Source organism: Tribolium castaneum, chromosome 5, assembly GCF_031307605.1.
Source record: "Tribolium castaneum strain GA2 chromosome 5, icTriCast1.1, whole genome shotgun sequence".
NCBI lineage: Eukaryota > Metazoa > Arthropoda > Insecta > Coleoptera > Tenebrionidae > Tribolium > Tribolium castaneum.
This window is the reverse complement of record NC_087398.1, coordinates 8,366,414-8,383,562: the sequence shown is the minus strand read 5'-3', so window position 1 is coordinate 8,383,562 and position 17,149 is coordinate 8,366,414. Positions and strand designations below refer to the sequence as shown.

Genomic DNA, 17,149 nt, shown 5'->3' with positions numbered 1-17,149 from the left:
ATAAACTACGATCTTCTCAACAGGACCTTTTAATTTTACTTTACTCTACAAAAGCCAGTTACAGACTAACTTATTTTCTAAAAATCCAGACATTCGGCATTCATCTTTAACACATGTTTCCCATCTTTCACACTCGCCCTAAAAGCCCTCACACACACTAACCATTCGGACCTCCCAAGCATCCCTTACAATTCTACGAATTCATATCAAAAGTATCATTAAATAAATGGTATAAAACAGTGCATTTTAAAATAAATTTATTGTTCTAAACGTTTACCATATGATTATTTTTTCCGGATACACAACACTAATATGAAAATTGACTTCGCATGTCTATTAATAAATTTTGATTTAAAAAGTTTTGTCAACTGACATGGGAAATTTTTCGTATTTACTTGCTAGTTTTCAGAGTTGATTTTTTGTATTCAGCTAATTTTTCTCAAACCTTTTAAGCCAGTAAAGTTGCTCGTCTAATTGTCTGACTCGAATTACAACAGCAAACAAATCGGTGCCAAATCGTGGTGTCCTTCATGCGTCATGTATAAAATCACTGTATTTTTTAATTAAACGTTGGTAGTGACGCTGTTTTCGCTGATTTGTTCGAAATTAAAGTCCTTCTGAATACATTTCCGAGTAAGGAGTTTAATCAGACAGTTGGGTGATTAAAGTGCAATTAGGAATGCAAACCGGAAGAGTATAATCGAGTAGTATAAAGTAGATTGATCATTAATGAAGTAACGTAATTAGTTATTAAATTTGGCAGATCAGGACATATTGCGAGGGTTTACGAAAATTATCGCCGCTATATGCACATAAAGGATTCCAGCAAGGACCGCATTGATTCATTAAATAGTCCGCATACCGGGTTTGTAGCACTTAATGACTACTAATAAGACGTTTCTGTATGCAACACTTAGCGAAATGCTCACGAAATTAATACCGAACCTGCTAAAGAGCAATTAGCGAGGTGGCGCGATTTGTGTGCAATGCGGCAAAAAATCGCCGGTAAAGAAGCAATTATCGGCCTGCAGGTGAACAACGTGGAGCACGTGATGAGGGATGTGTGCAACGCAACGTTGCATCAGAGGGGATGTTCCTGAAATAGTCGCAAGCCGCCCCCCCGGCGATCGATGGCTCCGGAGTTCTAAAAATAGCTCCGTCCTACATACCGCATACTCCGGGAACTGGGCTATGCGATGACATTGACTTCTTGCCCAACTCGCTATAAACATCCACCCCACTTCATAAATATTGACACGAGATCAAAAGAAACAGCCTAGTTTTTTCTAATGGGGCTGAGGCCACCAATACATGCACGGGTCGCACCCCGAGCGAATTAAATTAGATGCGGACAAGTTGAAACTTCTTGCGTTGCAAATTTTAATTTTAACTCACTGTGACGAATCCAATTACCTTGCAAACCGAAAAATTCTAATTATCTTCTTGTTTACAAAGACGCTAAATATAATTTCATTTTTCAATTAAGGCTACGTATTTTGCGCTGACGATTTTATGACATAAATATTGAGTAGGCAGAACTAACTTAATTATGCTTATCAAAATTAAAATCTTGAACGCTCTGACACTCATTTTCAATTATTCAAATAGTCGCTTATTTTTAACAGAGACACCTAAATAGCTCCAAATAATGGCTTCAACTGTGTCTTATTTTCAAGCTTGTAAGGGATTAACGTATTAACAGCGCTAACCAGCCTTCATTATCCACGACGCCACCAGCATTTTATGACTCAAAAACAATATTGCCGACGACCTACCATCATTTACACGCCTTCCAAAGTGGCCACTAGTCAAACAATTATTTTGTGATAAAATAAAAATTCTGGATTTTTCATGCAGCAAATATGAGGGTTTAAGTCAACCTAAAAAACAACTTGTACAAATCTGACGTAATTTATAAGATGAAAAGAAAATTAATTGAATGCTTTCTTAATAAGCGTTTTGAAGACTTAATTAAAAAACTAAAAAATACAGTGATCTGTATTTTCCTTTAATTAAGTTGTTCGTGTCCCTGTCATGATTTTTACATTTTATTTAAAAAAGTTTCGCCACCATTTTCGTTATCATGAGGTAGACTACGTTTGCTACGTGGTAAAAGTTTAAATTGTGTCTATTTTCAATTTTAACTTCAGTAACTTAATTGAAATGTTGGGGCAGCTTAAATTCAATATTGGGAAATATTACAGGGTTTAAAAGTTTAACTATAAAACGGGCACGTTTTTAATTATCCTTTGAAAATTCTCTTACTTACTTTCCTATGCAAAGCAGGATATTAGGAATAAGTCATAATGGAATTCATTGTTTCCAAAGTATTATTAATTTTTCGCAGTGACGTGGTTAGATCAGAATGAATTCTTAGCCGCAAGGAATTATTTTGGGATTATTATATAATTTACTCGTAAAATTTAAACAGTCAACAATTAATAAAATTGTGTTGTGGTATAGTTATCGACTATCTTTGTAATTTTTTTTTGGTACTTCGGAAGGGACAGTAGTTTTGCACAAAAGCACAGTTTATTTTCCCAAAGAAAATTGTAACTCTGCTAACTACAAAATACGTTGCTTGTCAAATTAGCAACAACTTTAGCTAGTGGTTAGTGCAGTCTGCAGTGTTATTGTCATTTTATCCCAGCTTATCGTGACTGCACTTGAGTTGAATATAAATTTGGTTAAGCTCAGAAATGTACACCGTTTGTCTATATCTATGTAAATCAGTAACGAACCAGCAAAAGGGCTCGCATTTGAACTTTGAAGGAACTGTGATAATGTTTTACATCACAGTTTAAACAAATAAACAAAAAAAACAGCAAAGTGAAGAGGCGGTTATTCCGGAATTTAATGAACAAACCGCCAAATATTAAAATAAAACCTCATCAAAACAACTTCGACGCATCGGCGTTTTCCCGCGTAATTTAATAACATTCTTGAGAGTTTCTTCACTTTTCTTCCAGTTTTGTGTAATAAAATCTAATTTTATCGTGTGTGGAAGTATTCCGCCGTCAACAATGTAACGTCAAAGTCTATGAGAAAGTTCCTCACACAGCGTTAATTCAATCATCGTTACGTTTTATGCAGTTATAATCATTAATGTTCATTTTGAGCTGGAGGGTGCTTGACTTTAGCGTCTTTTTGATGAAACCGTGTTTCTATTATTAACCTTATGTGTAATTACATTTTAGCTCCACCATATTAGTGAAATTACAAGCTCGGATTTTGTAACAAAATAGAAAATTAAAGCTCTGAGTTGAGCTAGCCTAACAGGATTTAACGCGAGACTGTTAATCTGAAAAAACGGGAGACCTTATTTTTGGTGCAGTGTTTGAAACAGCACAAAAGTTATTAGTTTAGGGAGTGGATATTAATACTCAAATTCGATTTTGGGCGTTAACACACGAAACCACAACCGCTGCTAAATTTCGTATGAAAATATAATAATTATATTTCGGATGGAACTGTAATTGAACGGAAATAAAGCTCTGTGAAAAGCTGTTGCACGGATAATTTAAATTTAATCGAAACTTGCTTGTTCAATAATGTAAAGCCCCGTAATTTTTACGTCACTCTGACAATATTTACTTTTTATTACACCTTATTTTCGATCACGAATAAAATAGACAAATGAAGCGTGAAATCACGCTACAATGAGTCCATCTCCGTACTCAACTTTACGATTATGAAGCTACAACATTTATTTAACTTTATCAAACAGTTCTACCCCCTATTTTTAGATTAAACATACCTGGGAAATGGTACGCTTAACAGAACCACCTCTTATTTTTCAAGCTGTTATTTATTTAGGCGAACCGATTCGGCCCGACCTCAACCAATCTCGGTGGAGAATTTTAATGAAAACAAATGGAGGAAATCAAGATAATTAACCCTTAGTAAAATCCACAAATAAAAAACAACTATAAATTTGTTTGTCAGGCCTGAATTTCCGATAAAAACACGCTGCTTCAATCCACTACGTTTACAAATCAACCAGATTTTGCAACGTACTGGATGGAAAAGATTCGAGCAAATGTGTTGTTGCGGTTTTTATGTTGCTCTCGTTAGTTCCAAGAGTTGATTTTTTATTATCTGGAGATCATCCGGCAAAATACTCGCTAATGAGGAGCCAACTTGAATAACAATGAAATATGCGATGGCATGCGCAGATGGTCCATTTAAAACATAATTAACAAGAATAATGTCATTATTACAGCACCCCAAGCAATTGTTATCAAAAGATTATGACTCTCTAAAGAAACTTGGAGCGCAGTTCCAACGTACGCTGCGGATTTTTTCAATATTTCACAGTCTACACTAAAAACCAAAAATATAGCTCTATTTTGAAACCGAACTAGATAAAAAATAGTTAGATCAAATTTTACTCAAAACATATTTTATTAAGTGTAAAGCAGATCATCTCACCATGGCTATAGTTTGCTCTCTAGTTTGATTCTTTAATAAGTAATTTCAATTAGCAATTTTTAATTTATAAAGAGGACAAAATGCAGTGAGTGAATTAGTTAAAAGAGCAATTTCTCAGCAGACACCAATTTCTTTCGTGACGGACTTTTCATAAATGTGCAGATAATTTTAAAAAGCAGATTGTTATTCTTGTTTAATCAGATAATTGCTTAAAATGAGTTGTTGAGAGGCGGTGGTACTGTAGAAAGTGCATTGTCCTAATTTTGGTCCGAATCCCAGCAAGTTAACAAGTTAATTCCACTGTAATGCCACTGTCATTGTTGTTTGAAAAGGTACTCGAGATGTATGTACTTTATGGGATTTCCTCTAATGAAAATCGATCGGACAATTTACGAGAACAGCAAGCTTTACGGTGCATTTTGCGCTTTTTGTTTTTTATCACGAAATTGTAGCGATAATCGGTTCATACACAAGTTGTAAACCAACATTATTTACTCGAATGATTATTTTTATTTAGTGAGCGAACCCGTTTTTCAGTAATTTTTATTGATAGCTTCTTTGATTCCGAATGCCTTTTACCTCTTTAGACCTTTATTATTGGCTTGCGCCCAGTTGGTAATAACATAAAGGTAGCCCCTTGCTTTGCTTCCACCCTGGCATGACGTGAAGGCGGTGTTTAGTTTATTAATCAGGCGTTGTTTTGTTACAGCGAAACTCGACGGAGTCAAAACGTATATGAGAATGCGCAGGGTACCAAACCATTTGCAGGTGAAAGTGATTAAATGGTTTGACTATCTATGGCTCACCCAAAAGTGTTCAGATGAAGAAAGAGCCGTATCGTGTCTTCCAGATAAGCTAAAGGCTGAAATAGCAATCAACGTTCATCTAGATACTCTGAAAAGGGTGGAGATTTTTCAGAACACCGAAGCCGGATTCCTGTGCGAGTTGGTGCTGCGGCTGCGGCCGGTCCTGTTCTCCCCCGGAGATTACATTTGCAGAAAAGGTAAAATAAAACTTTGGACTACTTCCTGTAGCTATTGACAAACTCTGGTTAATATTCGCAAATCGGCGAAGTTTTATCTTCATACTTGCATGCATACCTTAAGAGATTTAGCATAGTTTTCATTTTATGTTTTCCTCTAGTGGTTTCCGCAAGCAAACTTTGAACGGGTTTCACTTCAACTGCCTCTAGCACTAAGACTCTGATAGCAATCATCACTTTAATTTAAGACTCACACTGCAACAGTTTAACCAAAATGTCGCAAGCTCCTCAAATACCGGCTTTATGGCCAGGTAGATAAAAATCGACTATTGATTATTCTCTCAGCGACACAAGAGCTAATAATTCTTTATTTTTCAAAAAGCCGTAAAAGCGGTGCAACAAAAAATTCACCCCCAAGCAACGAAAATTAATCAACGACAGTTTTTACAACCCGCAGTTGTTTATTTTTCAGCATTCGAACTGTGTAAAGATTATCTCTTAAATTTAAACCCTAAATCATCACCTCAAATTACAGAATCAATTAATTCTCTGCCGGCTCCATATCAATGTGACGCTTTGTTTACGCACTTTGGTCGCACCTAAAGTTGATAAATTAAATTTCAGACAAACCACACGTAATTCGTTGAAAAATAATTTTTTTTTAGTAAGATAATTAATTAATGTTAAAATTTCGTCAAACTGGAACATTCTGCAGTTGCTTTCTGCTTACATAAATTGTTTCATCAATCTCGAATCAATTATATGCAAAATGTGTAAATTTAGAAACGGTCCTGAATGTAAAAACAAGCGAAATAAACGAAAATCGATAAATATTCAAATTAATGGGCGCTTTGAAAATATGCAAAAATTGTCCCTAAAACGAATTACATGATACATGATTGAAAACGTACTAGGATTAAAAATGCCATTGACGTCAGAGTACACTGATAACATCGCACACCCTTAAAGAAGTCACCGATTTCTAATTTACAAATTGCACTGAAGCCGTCTCATCGATTGGCATAAAAGCCGAGCCAGAGAGCCAATCTTTTTGCATAAATCTGTAATAAAACGCGGAAATATTAAATTACATCGAGCTAACACACGGCTAATTCATTACGCGATGTTGCAATTATTAATCTGAAGCCCAAATCCCATCGCGAAATTTATTGCCATTGCGAAAAAAAGGAATTCCGTAAATAATTTTTCGAACTACCTGTCGGAGCAAGTGTAACCTAATAGAGCGACAAAGTTGCTATCGAGGATTCGGAAGCTGCTAGAAAAAGTTAAAAGAACCATCTTTCACGTCCGCTGCAACTATCTCCCAAATCTATCATCCGCGTTTAATACCGGAAAGTACTCTATTATTTTTGCCGCCAAATATTCAGTCTCTAATCGATTTCATCCAACAAAGGCTTTTATTTCCAGGCGAGGTCGGCAAGGAAATGTATATAGTGAACCGAGGCCGCCTTCAAGTGGTCGCCGATAACGGGAGGACAGTCCTGGCCACTCTGAAAGCCGGGAGTTATTTTGGGGAGATTTCCATCCTCAATATGGGCACGGCAGGTAAACACCTTGGTAAATATCAGCAGGCAGGCCCAACGAATCGGGGTGCAATTCTCTACTCTGCATGAGATCGAATTTTGATATCCTGCCCGGCTTGTATTTGTCAACCCTTGCAAACTATCTTTAAATAAATCATTCGGGGAAAAACTGGACGCGGACCCAGTTTTGCCCATCATCTTAAATCATTTGTTTTAATACTGATATTTATAAACTGCCAACATGCACGCCCTTAAATCACCAAATCAAATAATCTGACTTGCTTTAAACTGAATTTAACAAAACCGCTGCGATGTTGACTTATTCACAAGAAATACATGTAGCGGCATAATAGCACCATTCTCCCGTAGTTAGATAATCCCTCAATGAAAAATAATTTATTCAGATTAAATGTTAAAACTTTTGTTATTATATTTCAAAGTTGAAAACTAATTTCAAAGGCAAGAGTAGTATAAGCGAACAATTAGTGCTAATGAGGTCATTATCTAATGACCGCTGCAACTTTCTCTTAATGACCGCTACACTTTGGCCGCTACAATTTTGCTATATGTCATACAATATATAAGACCAAAGAAAATTTAGGAAAATATTCAGTGTTGTTCTCGTGTTTGTTCTTGAAGAAGACGTCTTGGTGTATTGTGAAATTAAGGTAAGTTTTTTAAGAAATTATTTTAAATATTTATTAACTGTTGTGAATTTGTGTTAGATGCCTGGAAAACGTGTATCTTCTATGCCATTGAAAAAATCATCTCCGAAGCGTTTTAAAGCCCCAGGTGATGGTGGATGTGTAGAAGAAGAGGAAATTAGTGAATTTACCAACCTGCAACCCTCAACATCTAAGGCAACAGAATCAGGTAAATACTTTATAATTTATATAATAATAGATTAATCATTAATTATAATATTTACAGTGAATGCTTTAAAAAGACGCCTCCCTAACTTCGAAGATGGTCCTTTAGGTAATTAATTACATACTCATTTCTATATTATAAATGTACGTGTTTGTAGATACACTTGTAAATCAAATCGGTGCTGGTCAAATTGACGATAATGAAGTCTTTGAAAATTTTGCTGATGGTAAGTAATAGCAACAACTTATTGAATATGTGAATACTTCAATATTTTCTTACAGAATTTAACTTTATTAATAAAAATGGAGAAAATGAATCATTCATAAAAAAGTTTAATACATTAGCGAGACGTATGAGGTTTTCCTTTAAAGATAATGCGCCGGAGAATCCAATTGAATGGATGCAAGTAAGTGTCACGTTATGTTTGTAAATTAGTTAATTAATTAATGATATTTTCGTTTAATAGAATGCAATTGAAGAACTGTTGGCGCACATTTTTAGAGGATTTTCAAGTGATGACTATGTCGGCTTAGTTCTCGAAAATGAAGAATTCCCCGAGCGACCTGTTTACATTTCCTTCCGCAAATTATCCCAATATAATGTCGCAATGGTGATGGAAACTGTAGGAAATGTTCTTCAGAGCAATCGTGCGTTCTTTGTTAATGATCGTTTATCGATACGGGTGGACAGGGTGGCTTTACCTGTGGGAAAAGGATTTCGTACCGCCACCGATGGATTAGCCGTAAGTTATAATGAACATTGTCTTAGTAAAAATTAATAAATAAATAAATAAATCTAATAAATATGATTTCTGTGATTTTATTTTGATTTAACCCAGAATGTGTGTGTGTGTGTGTCGCGCCCGTCCCCGCGCCGCCGCCACCCCGTCCCGCGCCCGTTCCCGCGCCGCCGCCACCCCGTCCCGCGCCCGTTTCCGCGCCGCCGCCCCGTCGTCCGCGCCGCGCCCCGTCCGCGTCATGCTGGTGAGTAACGAGATATAAGGAAAGAAAGAAAAAACATGGATCTTGCAAAGTCTTTATTTATTCATGAAATATTTGTTAAACATTTTGTTGCATAGTTTGTCATTATTGTGAAAATCTTTGTTAAATAACTTTAGAAAATCATCAACAGAATTGCCTAATGCGTAGTTTAAAAGAAATAAAGTACAGTATTTGCCACAGACGGTTGAAGAAAAATCTTGAATTTGAGAAATATTGTAAGACCACATCATAGCATTTTTTCTAAGAAATTTTAAAATATTCGGAGGCGGCTGATTTCCAAAACTATCAAAGAAGTATGCGAAACCAAATTTATCAATGTAAACAGCCATCCAATGACTACCCGGGAGGTAATCAGGGTCTCTGTTGATAATAACCATAGAGGGTCTGGTGATTAGGACAGGTAGAGTGTTATACGCAGAAACAAGAACGTGGTGTCTTTTCTTCCGAGAGATCATCTCCAGACACGTTTTGAGTTGTAAAGTATTCATTGTACCAACTAGCCAAGTTTTGTACGTTTTGAACAGCGCACACCGAATCGCTGATTATATGATTCACACAACAATTCGTATCAAAATGTTCTCTCAAGTAACGAAGCGATGGACACTCTAAATCTTCAATGTTTACAATTTGACTTTTTGGTAAACGTTTCAAAAGTAGACGCTTCTTATCTATTCCTTTCACGTATATACACTTTGAATTTTTCGTAGTTTCATTCAATATTTCAGACAACTTTTCGTAGTCGTAATTACCGCAGTTCCAAGAAAGCCCGTGAAAGTTATTCGTCAACCAATCGGCTTGCTTCTGATAACGATGCGGTAAGGTTGAAAGATCATCGGGTGGTTTAAACAAAAAGATGTCTGGTGCGCTTTTGTTCGTATTAAATACAGCTAATTCTTTTATGGTTAAAGTTTCGGTACAATTACCGTAATTGAACCCTTGAAAATCCACAAACACAACCATTTCGGATGACGGGTAAAATGAAAGTAGCAAATTTTTCATTTGTAATAGCAATTTATTTATCACTTATATAAATTTATCAACTACTATAATCTACAATTACATTACGTTTTTTATCAATTTCTATTACACTATCAAATTCACCATACACTAAACAATTGACAGTTTCTGTAAGAGCAGTGTTAAAACCAACTTCTATTCGTAAACTTCCGTTCTTTATCAAATTCCATGAAAGAGCATTATGCGATGATAAGTCAGGTGTCAAATCAAAAACAGCTATTGAATATCCATCAGCATAATTATCACGTGAAATCCCATTTCCAGTGTTTAGAAAATGTATACCAGTACCAGAAAATAATGTGTGGTACATTGAAACAAATTTCTTATTTGGACCGATAAATGTAGGTTGTAAGGGTTTACTAGGAATTTGGTTACCATCCACGTACAAGGATAGATAGTTTAAACCAAAGTTTTCGAAATTAAATGGATTTAAGGAATAATCACCGTTAAATGCTTTATTTGTCACAAAGCACAATGCACATCTTTTTGGAAGTTGGCCCAAATAAACATTATCCAATGATTTTCCTTGTACTCCTTGCGGTATAGTCAAAACCTTTAATTCTGTTCGCGTAATTGGATATTTTGCAGTTGAAAGCTCTAAAGCCTTTGCATGCGCAAGTAATACGCTTGGATTTATCCGATTTCTTCTAATCATTAGAGTTGCATCAGTAATTTGAATTTTTCCATTAAGATTATTTGATGACATCAATGCAAAACTATCACGAGAACGTACAAATTTTAATCTCATTTCTACACCGTTGATTAAAAATTTTTCTTGATTAAATATATCACAATTTAAGTGACCAATAAGATCGACTTCTTTACTCGTCGACGTTAGTTTGAGTCTATTGGCGAATCCACTGTTCTCATTGGTTACTACATTCATTTTGCCTGCCGTATCGGCGTACCATAATCCACAAGTTAAATGGGAATTCTTCGCCCCTGAGTCATAATTTAAAAGTGTCTCCAAATAACATTTATAAGCGTATGTATTATTTGGTGGTGAAATCAGTTTTTGATTTAGGTATACATCAACTTGACTAAACATTGAGTGGAGAATATTATTAACTGGACCAATTGTATCTTCAGCGGTATAATTACTACCGTCATCTTTGCATATTTTAATACAAAGTGAAAGTAAAGTTTGCGATAAATCTATATAGTCTTCACCACCTGGTATTACAAATTCTAAAGGACTATTTTCAGATATACTAGATACAGTTTTGTAATGAACCCATTGACCGCTTTCGATGCTTGTTTGAGTTGGCGGTAAAGCAAAAAGATCCAATTCACTTTTCGCGCACTCACAACTATGAGGATGTAAAAACGACATTCTAGCTAAAGATATCTTGATGTTTAATAACTGAACTCGTTTTACACTTCTTTGCAGAACGACGTGAAGAACTATTCTGACTTTTATTTTGTACTAGCCTTCTTTTTATAGATCCAGATCCTACCAAGTTGTCTAATTTATCTTGAGCTTTTCGTTTCAAATTTTCAACTGACTCATTTACACGTGTCTTGAATGCATCCTTTACAGGCACCTCATTAACAATGTCGCCAAGAAAATTTGAACCAGTGCGTAGTGTTTCCTTACCAATTGTTTTAACACCACTCTTTATTAACGGCATTACCGTACGAAAAAGTCCCCGTAAAAAACTACCAATACCATAACCCTTTTGGTAACTAATTCCTTTGTAAATAGCACCTACACCTGAACCAGCTTGATTGATGTAGTAATCGTGATAATGACATGAAGGCATTACGAAATTTTTTTAAAATGAAGTTTAACGCACACTGTTCCAAACTGAAATGGCACTTTCTCACCAGTTGCACTTCTTATATCAATTTCAATGTTTTCAAATTCCCTTTTCAACAGAGGCACGTAATGCGGATGCGAAAATAATTGCGTATGATGTGTACCGTAAATGTAGTGTTTATTATCGATAACAACGATTCGAATTACTTTTGCCATTATATCGCCCACCAATTGTGGTTCAATTATATCACTGTATACGAAAAGTTGTGAAGGCAAACCCAACATAATGTTTGCTGGATGTGTTGAAGTTTTACTCAGTACATTTGTATCCGGTTGAAAACCTAATTGTAGACTTAATGTCGGTGAAAATGATAGACTTGTCAGATATTTGCTACTGCTTGTTACAGTTACTCTTTTTGAACCATCATTTAATCTGAACTCAACATTATCTTTTACTAAAACTCTTACCGAGTTTAGAGCATCCACAATAGATTCGATCGTTTCGTAGTTACCAGCTTCAAGCTTAGTCTTATATTTCGTCATAATTACATCGTGTTCAAATGTGATCGTTTTCATTTTAAGATCGCGCATGAATTCTTTCGAAGACTTGTATTTCCTTCTTCGAACCTGATCATCGATCCATGTCGCAAAACGGGGATCTTTAAACAATATGTCAATGGCTTTTTCACCTTTTTGCATAATCGCCGATAAACTAAATTCAAAAGAGCAGTAAATAATATTTTCACCACTGTTGATGGTTAAGAAGGAACACGGATACTGTATTTCCGAAAGTCCCACACACCATTCACCATCCAAATGAACAGTTTTTGGAAGTTGTGTGCAAAAGTGCGTTGTTGTATTTTCGGGAAAGTAATTGGTTGAGCTGTTTGATACCAAAGTTAAATAAAATTCGTTATTCATATCGATGTAAGGGAACTGCACGGAATCCACGAGTTAAACTTTGAAGGATAATTTTTCCACTGCACAAAAATTTCACATTTACCTCTTTTATATCGCTTCTTCAATACTTTTTCAATGTGAAATGTACTCTGGGGGTCGTACGTTACGCGCTGTAATTCGGGGTGATAGAAGACGCCCTCTATTGGTTCATCCATTAAATCGGAAATTTTGTACACAACGGGTTGTCTCATTATAACATCAGTTATTTTGAATATTTCACCGCTCCAATTACTCATGTAGCCTTTTTCAAATACGTGCTTGTACTTGGTGATTCTGACGTAATCTCCAACTTTGTACACATTTTCGAGTTTGATCGTTTTAATATTCTTCTTTCTCGTACTCATAATGTTATCGTATACTTGCGCAACGTTGTCAGGATTTACCTCGTTAGGAGCCATTTTAATAGTACGATGATAAGAATTATTGTAAGAGTGCATGAATTCGGGTAATACATCAATGTATTGCATATTATTTGCAAACGTAAAATATTTATGCATTTTTGTTTTTAAAGTTTTATTGAACCTTTCTACCACAGCAGCTTTTACATCAGGATTATTTGTTACATAATAATTTATATCATATTGTTTAAACAATTTTTGGACATTTTTCGCTAGAAATTCTTTTCCCTTGTCAGTCTGAAGATTAACCGGAACACGCTCATCAAATATTTCTTTAAAAGCTGCAGCCACTTCATTTCCCGTCTTTGTGTATAAAGGTTTAACCCATGCAAACTTGGAAAATACATCGATGACAGTTAATAGGTAATTTACACCTCGATTATGTTTTGCGATGTTTCTCATATCTATTAAATCAGCTTGAAATAAATCGTCTATGTTGGTTACATGATAACTATTTCTAGGAAATCGACGACGAACTTGCTTATGTAATGTATAAGATTCCACACCTTCTAGCCATTTATTAATTTTTTTCTTATGTATATTTGTAAACTTAGCTAAGTTGTTAGGACTCGAAAAACCAAGAGGGTCACGAGGTATAAAATATCTTTCCTTTATTTCATCCATTTTTGTCTACTTGCTTTCATACGGCGACCAAGGAACTCTCAAGCGTTTTTGTTTTCTTGATGACGATCGCATTGATTTCTTCGTTATTTGACTATCCTCTTCTTCTTCTTCTTCTTCTGTGTCAAACTTTGACGACGATATTGGTTTTACTTTCACTTCGTTTTTTACTTCTTGCTTTTCAGCACCTTGTTCATTTATATATTTCAAACGTTTTGGATTAATTATAAGAGTACGTGGAACGTTTATTTTATACAAAATTTCCGCAAAATTTTTCCATCCGACAGGCTCGGCATTTAACTTATTACTACTCTTCATAACATCAGTGATTAGATCAAATATATTGGAACCAGGAATTGTGTTTCCATCGTAGATAACGTTTCCGGTTTCATTCCATGCAACTCCATTGTGTGTTAAATTGTTTAACAAAGCATTCGCTTTAACTTGTAAGGGTCTTGGTAGGGAACTCAAAATGTTTCGAGTAATTCGTTCAGATTGTTCTAATTGATTTTCTTTAGAATAAATCACAGGTATGGTAACAGGTTCACGAGAACGACTTATCATTTTTAGATATCTTTGAAGCACTTGATTATACAAAATCCATTTTTCATTATCATCAATGTTTTTCGTATCTATGATTCTTTTCATTTCATGATCTAAATCATTTAGGGTGTTTGGCTGAGTGCTTTTGTTATTATGCAAACGTTCAAGTTCGGATGAATCAATGAGTACCATTTTTTTCGTATGTTCCATTATTTATTAAATAAATGACCCAACACACCCGAAATTATTGGAGCCAACAACAATGGTAAGAAAGCACCTCCTTTTTGCACAATTAGTTTCTTTTTTCTCTGGAGAGATAATTTACGATTTACTAAATTTCTCAGTAATTTTTTATGTTTCTTTAATTTGCTCTTTTGAGAACCATTTAAAGGAACTTTCCCTAATAACGTATTGTGAGCGCACTCGCATATACAATGCACCAAGTTTTTATCGGCAGAATTAAGAATTGATTTACGATAAACAGGTGTTGTTCTATGCAAAAATTTTAATAACTCGGCGTTTCTTTCTAACGCTCGCGACATCTCAACGACGACTGACGCATAAACTACTTACTTTTATATTTATAATCTCTCTTAGGTATGTATGCATAAGAAGGTTCTTCATCAGGTAGAATATTTGTTCGAATACGGAATTCATCTGGAGTATCTTGTTTTAAATCAATCAACAAATAACCATGCGGTCTCATTGTGGCATCCTTATAAGCTTCCTGGATAAATTTTATATTTTCAGGAAAAATCTGTCTAGCTAAGAAATTAATTTGAGCTTTATCACGAGGATTTTTAAAATAAACGATATAGTTCGCATTCAAAGAAATATCTCTCTGTCCTTTTCCTTGATGAAACAAATTTTGCGTAATGTAGAAGACACTAAGGTTTCGATGATGACTTCCCTTAGTGAAAATATCGACCACACTGCCATTAGTCTCTCTCATCAGATCATCCAAAATTATCAATGTCGCTTCTGTACCATCAAAATCATTCATATCAGGAACGCCTTGACGAAATTCAAGATTACTATTATTGATTACATTAGTTTGATACAACGGTTGCCACTCGTCATAAAACCAAAGCACTCGTTCAAATTTTTTATCACAGACCGAATTTATGTGGTTCAAAAATCGTATAATAAAGTGCGTTTTTCCGCAAGCAGTTGGACCAGCTATAATTGCTGTAAACGGAGATTTGAATCGTAAGTCCATTCTATTTCAAATAACTTTCATTATTCAACACCAAACCAATAATGATAACTTTTGCTACGCGGCGGAATATTTAAAGAAAACAGAGTATACATTTTATTTAATTATTTATTATCACAGACAGTTATAATCATTATTTTCCCTATAATATTGTATTCTATTTTCGACAGCAGTTTTTACATTCACAGGCAGTTTCAAAACTATCTCATACAAGGTTGCATTTTGTTCATACCGATTCTTAATAATATCATACAATTTTTGAGATAAATTTTTACATCCATTCTCCATAACATCAAGCGCAACATTATTTATAAAACTATCGTAACATGGATAGAATTTATATTGAATTCTTCTTGCATGAAGCAGATTCAATAAATGCTCGCCCATATTTACGACAGTTTTAATTGTGTTCAATGATAAATAAATGCCCTTGTACACGCTGGGTTGACTAGGTATAAATTGAAGAGTATTATATCTACAAACCACCACGACGTAGCCACTTAGCATACACAACATCTGACCTTCTGGAACACTAATTTCTTCTACTTCTTCGTCCTCCTCTCTTGATTCAAAGATCTTGCTCATTTCTTTTAAAAACTCTTCAAAGGTTTCAATAGAAAAACTTATCGCCGATGTTAATTCTGGATTATGTATCTTCAACAACGGCACAAAATCATGGAGTGGTTTTACTCCAATCGATAAAAGTTTGCTACCAGACTTAGTTATAGGATACACCACTTCATGAATTAAACGAAACTTCTCATTGATCACCATCCGAGCCGTTCTCTCAGCTTCATCTTTCTCACTTCTCTCAGCTTCATTTTTCTCGATGTTGTCGGCCATTTCCATCAACGATCGCTCCAACACAGGATCCGACCATTCAGCTGGTGTTATGATGTCTTCTTCAGCGTGGATAGGCTGAGGCGACTTGGGGGATGCAGCTTGGCTAAGACCTATTTCAGATACTCTCGCTAATTCTATGGATTGCGATGGTGGTGGTGGTGGTGGTGAAGCAGCTGGAAATGCTGACAAAGACGACTTCGGAACCGATGGAACTTGCGAAGCACTAATTTCCTCTTCTTCTACACATCCACCATCACCTGGGGCTTTAAAACGCTTCGGAGATGATTTTTTCAATGGCATAGAAGATACACGTTTTCCAGGCATCTAACACAAATTCACAACAGTTAATAAATATTTAAAATAATTTCTTAAAAAACTTACCTTAATTTCACAATACACCAAGACGTCTTCTTCAAGAACAAACACGAGAACAACACTGAATATTTTCCTAAATTTTCTTTGGTCTTATATATTGTATGACATATAGCAAAATTGTAGCGGCCAAAGTGTAGCGGTCATTAAGAGAAAGTTGCAGCGGTCATTAGATAATGACCTCATTAGCACTAATTGTTCGCTTATACTACTGGCAAGAGATAATGGGGTTAACGTGTACCAAATTCTTGATAAAATATTTATCAAAGGAATCTGCAGGTATTAAGGCAAGTATTTCACAGTAATATCAAAATGTCGACAATCTTGGTAATGCAGCCCTGTTCTGCTTAGCATACAGGTGGCCCACTTAAATTTAGCACACGTTTTAATGACAAATATCGGACTCACATTTTATGAATTAAAAGAAATTCTCTTCTTTGGCATTATTTTCTGTTCGATTTTATGCCCTTTGAACGGTTTTCTCTTTAAACTAGGTTCACCCTGTAGTTGTAGACACTCCACATCCAATGTATTTCTGTGAATAATCAATTTGAGGCTTTCGTGTTTGAAACAACCGCAGTATTTAATTACT

At 35.2% G+C, this 17,149-nt stretch overlaps 3 protein-coding genes across 9 annotated transcripts in view; 2 read left to right on the top strand and 1 right to left on the bottom strand.

The window, feature by feature from the left end:
* Positions 1-17,149, top strand: part of LOC656479 (uncharacterized protein) — an 88,246-nt gene that overhangs the window by 58,454 nt on the left and 12,643 nt on the right. For 4 of the 6 annotated variants that reach the window (XM_015980074.2, XM_015980076.2, XM_015980072.2 and 1 more), the window contains 2 exons: positions 5,141-5,434; positions 6,842-6,991. In XM_015980074.2, the coding sequence (XP_015835560.1) occupies positions 5,141-5,434; positions 6,842-6,991 (444 nt within the window). The remainder of the gene's footprint in view (positions 1-5,140; positions 5,435-6,841; positions 6,992-17,149) is intronic. The other 2 variants (XM_015980077.2, XM_015980075.2) reach the window with 1 other exon arrangement.
* Positions 7,041-14,950, top strand: LOC135266252 (uncharacterized). Of its 2 annotated transcripts, XR_010334153.1 has the most exons (8): positions 7,041-7,625; positions 7,683-7,830; positions 7,888-7,935; positions 7,985-8,053; positions 8,109-8,233; positions 8,294-8,569; positions 8,666-14,391; positions 14,724-14,950. XR_010334153.1 is itself a non-coding variant. In XM_064356566.1 (7 exons), exons 2-7 carry the CDS (start codon positions 7,683-7,685, stop codon positions 8,816-8,818), a joined length of 819 nt encoding a protein of 272 aa, XP_064212636.1. In that variant the 5' UTR covers positions 7,041-7,625; the 3' UTR covers positions 8,819-14,950. The 2 variants fall into 2 exon arrangements, 1 of the variants encoding a protein (XP_064212636.1); XM_064356566.1 differs by having other exon boundaries at positions 8,666-14,950.
* LOC135266251 (uncharacterized) lies at positions 15,433-16,765 on the bottom strand. The gene is made up of 2 exons (XM_064356565.1): positions 16,567-16,765; positions 15,433-16,509 (listed from the first exon to the last, which is right to left on the bottom strand). Exon 2 carries the CDS (start codon positions 16,507-16,509, stop codon positions 15,457-15,459), a length of 1,053 nt encoding a protein of 350 aa, XP_064212635.1. The 5' UTR covers positions 16,567-16,765; the 3' UTR covers positions 15,433-15,456.

Excerpts from the sequence above, each read along its gene's own strand:
- LOC135266252 (XM_064356566.1), top strand. The coding sequence starts at position 7,683 with ATGCCTGGAAAACGTGTATCTTCTATGCCATTGAAAAAATCATCTCCG. Across the intron at positions 8,054-8,108 it reads CTTTGAAAATTTTGCTGATG|AATTTAACTTTATTAATAAA; the intron begins GTAAGTAATAGC and ends ATTTTCTTACAG. Across the intron at positions 8,234-8,293 it reads ATCCAATTGAATGGATGCAA|AATGCAATTGAAGAACTGTT; the intron begins GTAAGTGTCACG and ends TTCGTTTAATAG.
- LOC135266251 (XM_064356565.1), bottom strand. The coding sequence starts at position 16,509 with ATGCCTGGAAAACGTGTATCTTCTATGCCATTGAAAAAATCATCTCCG.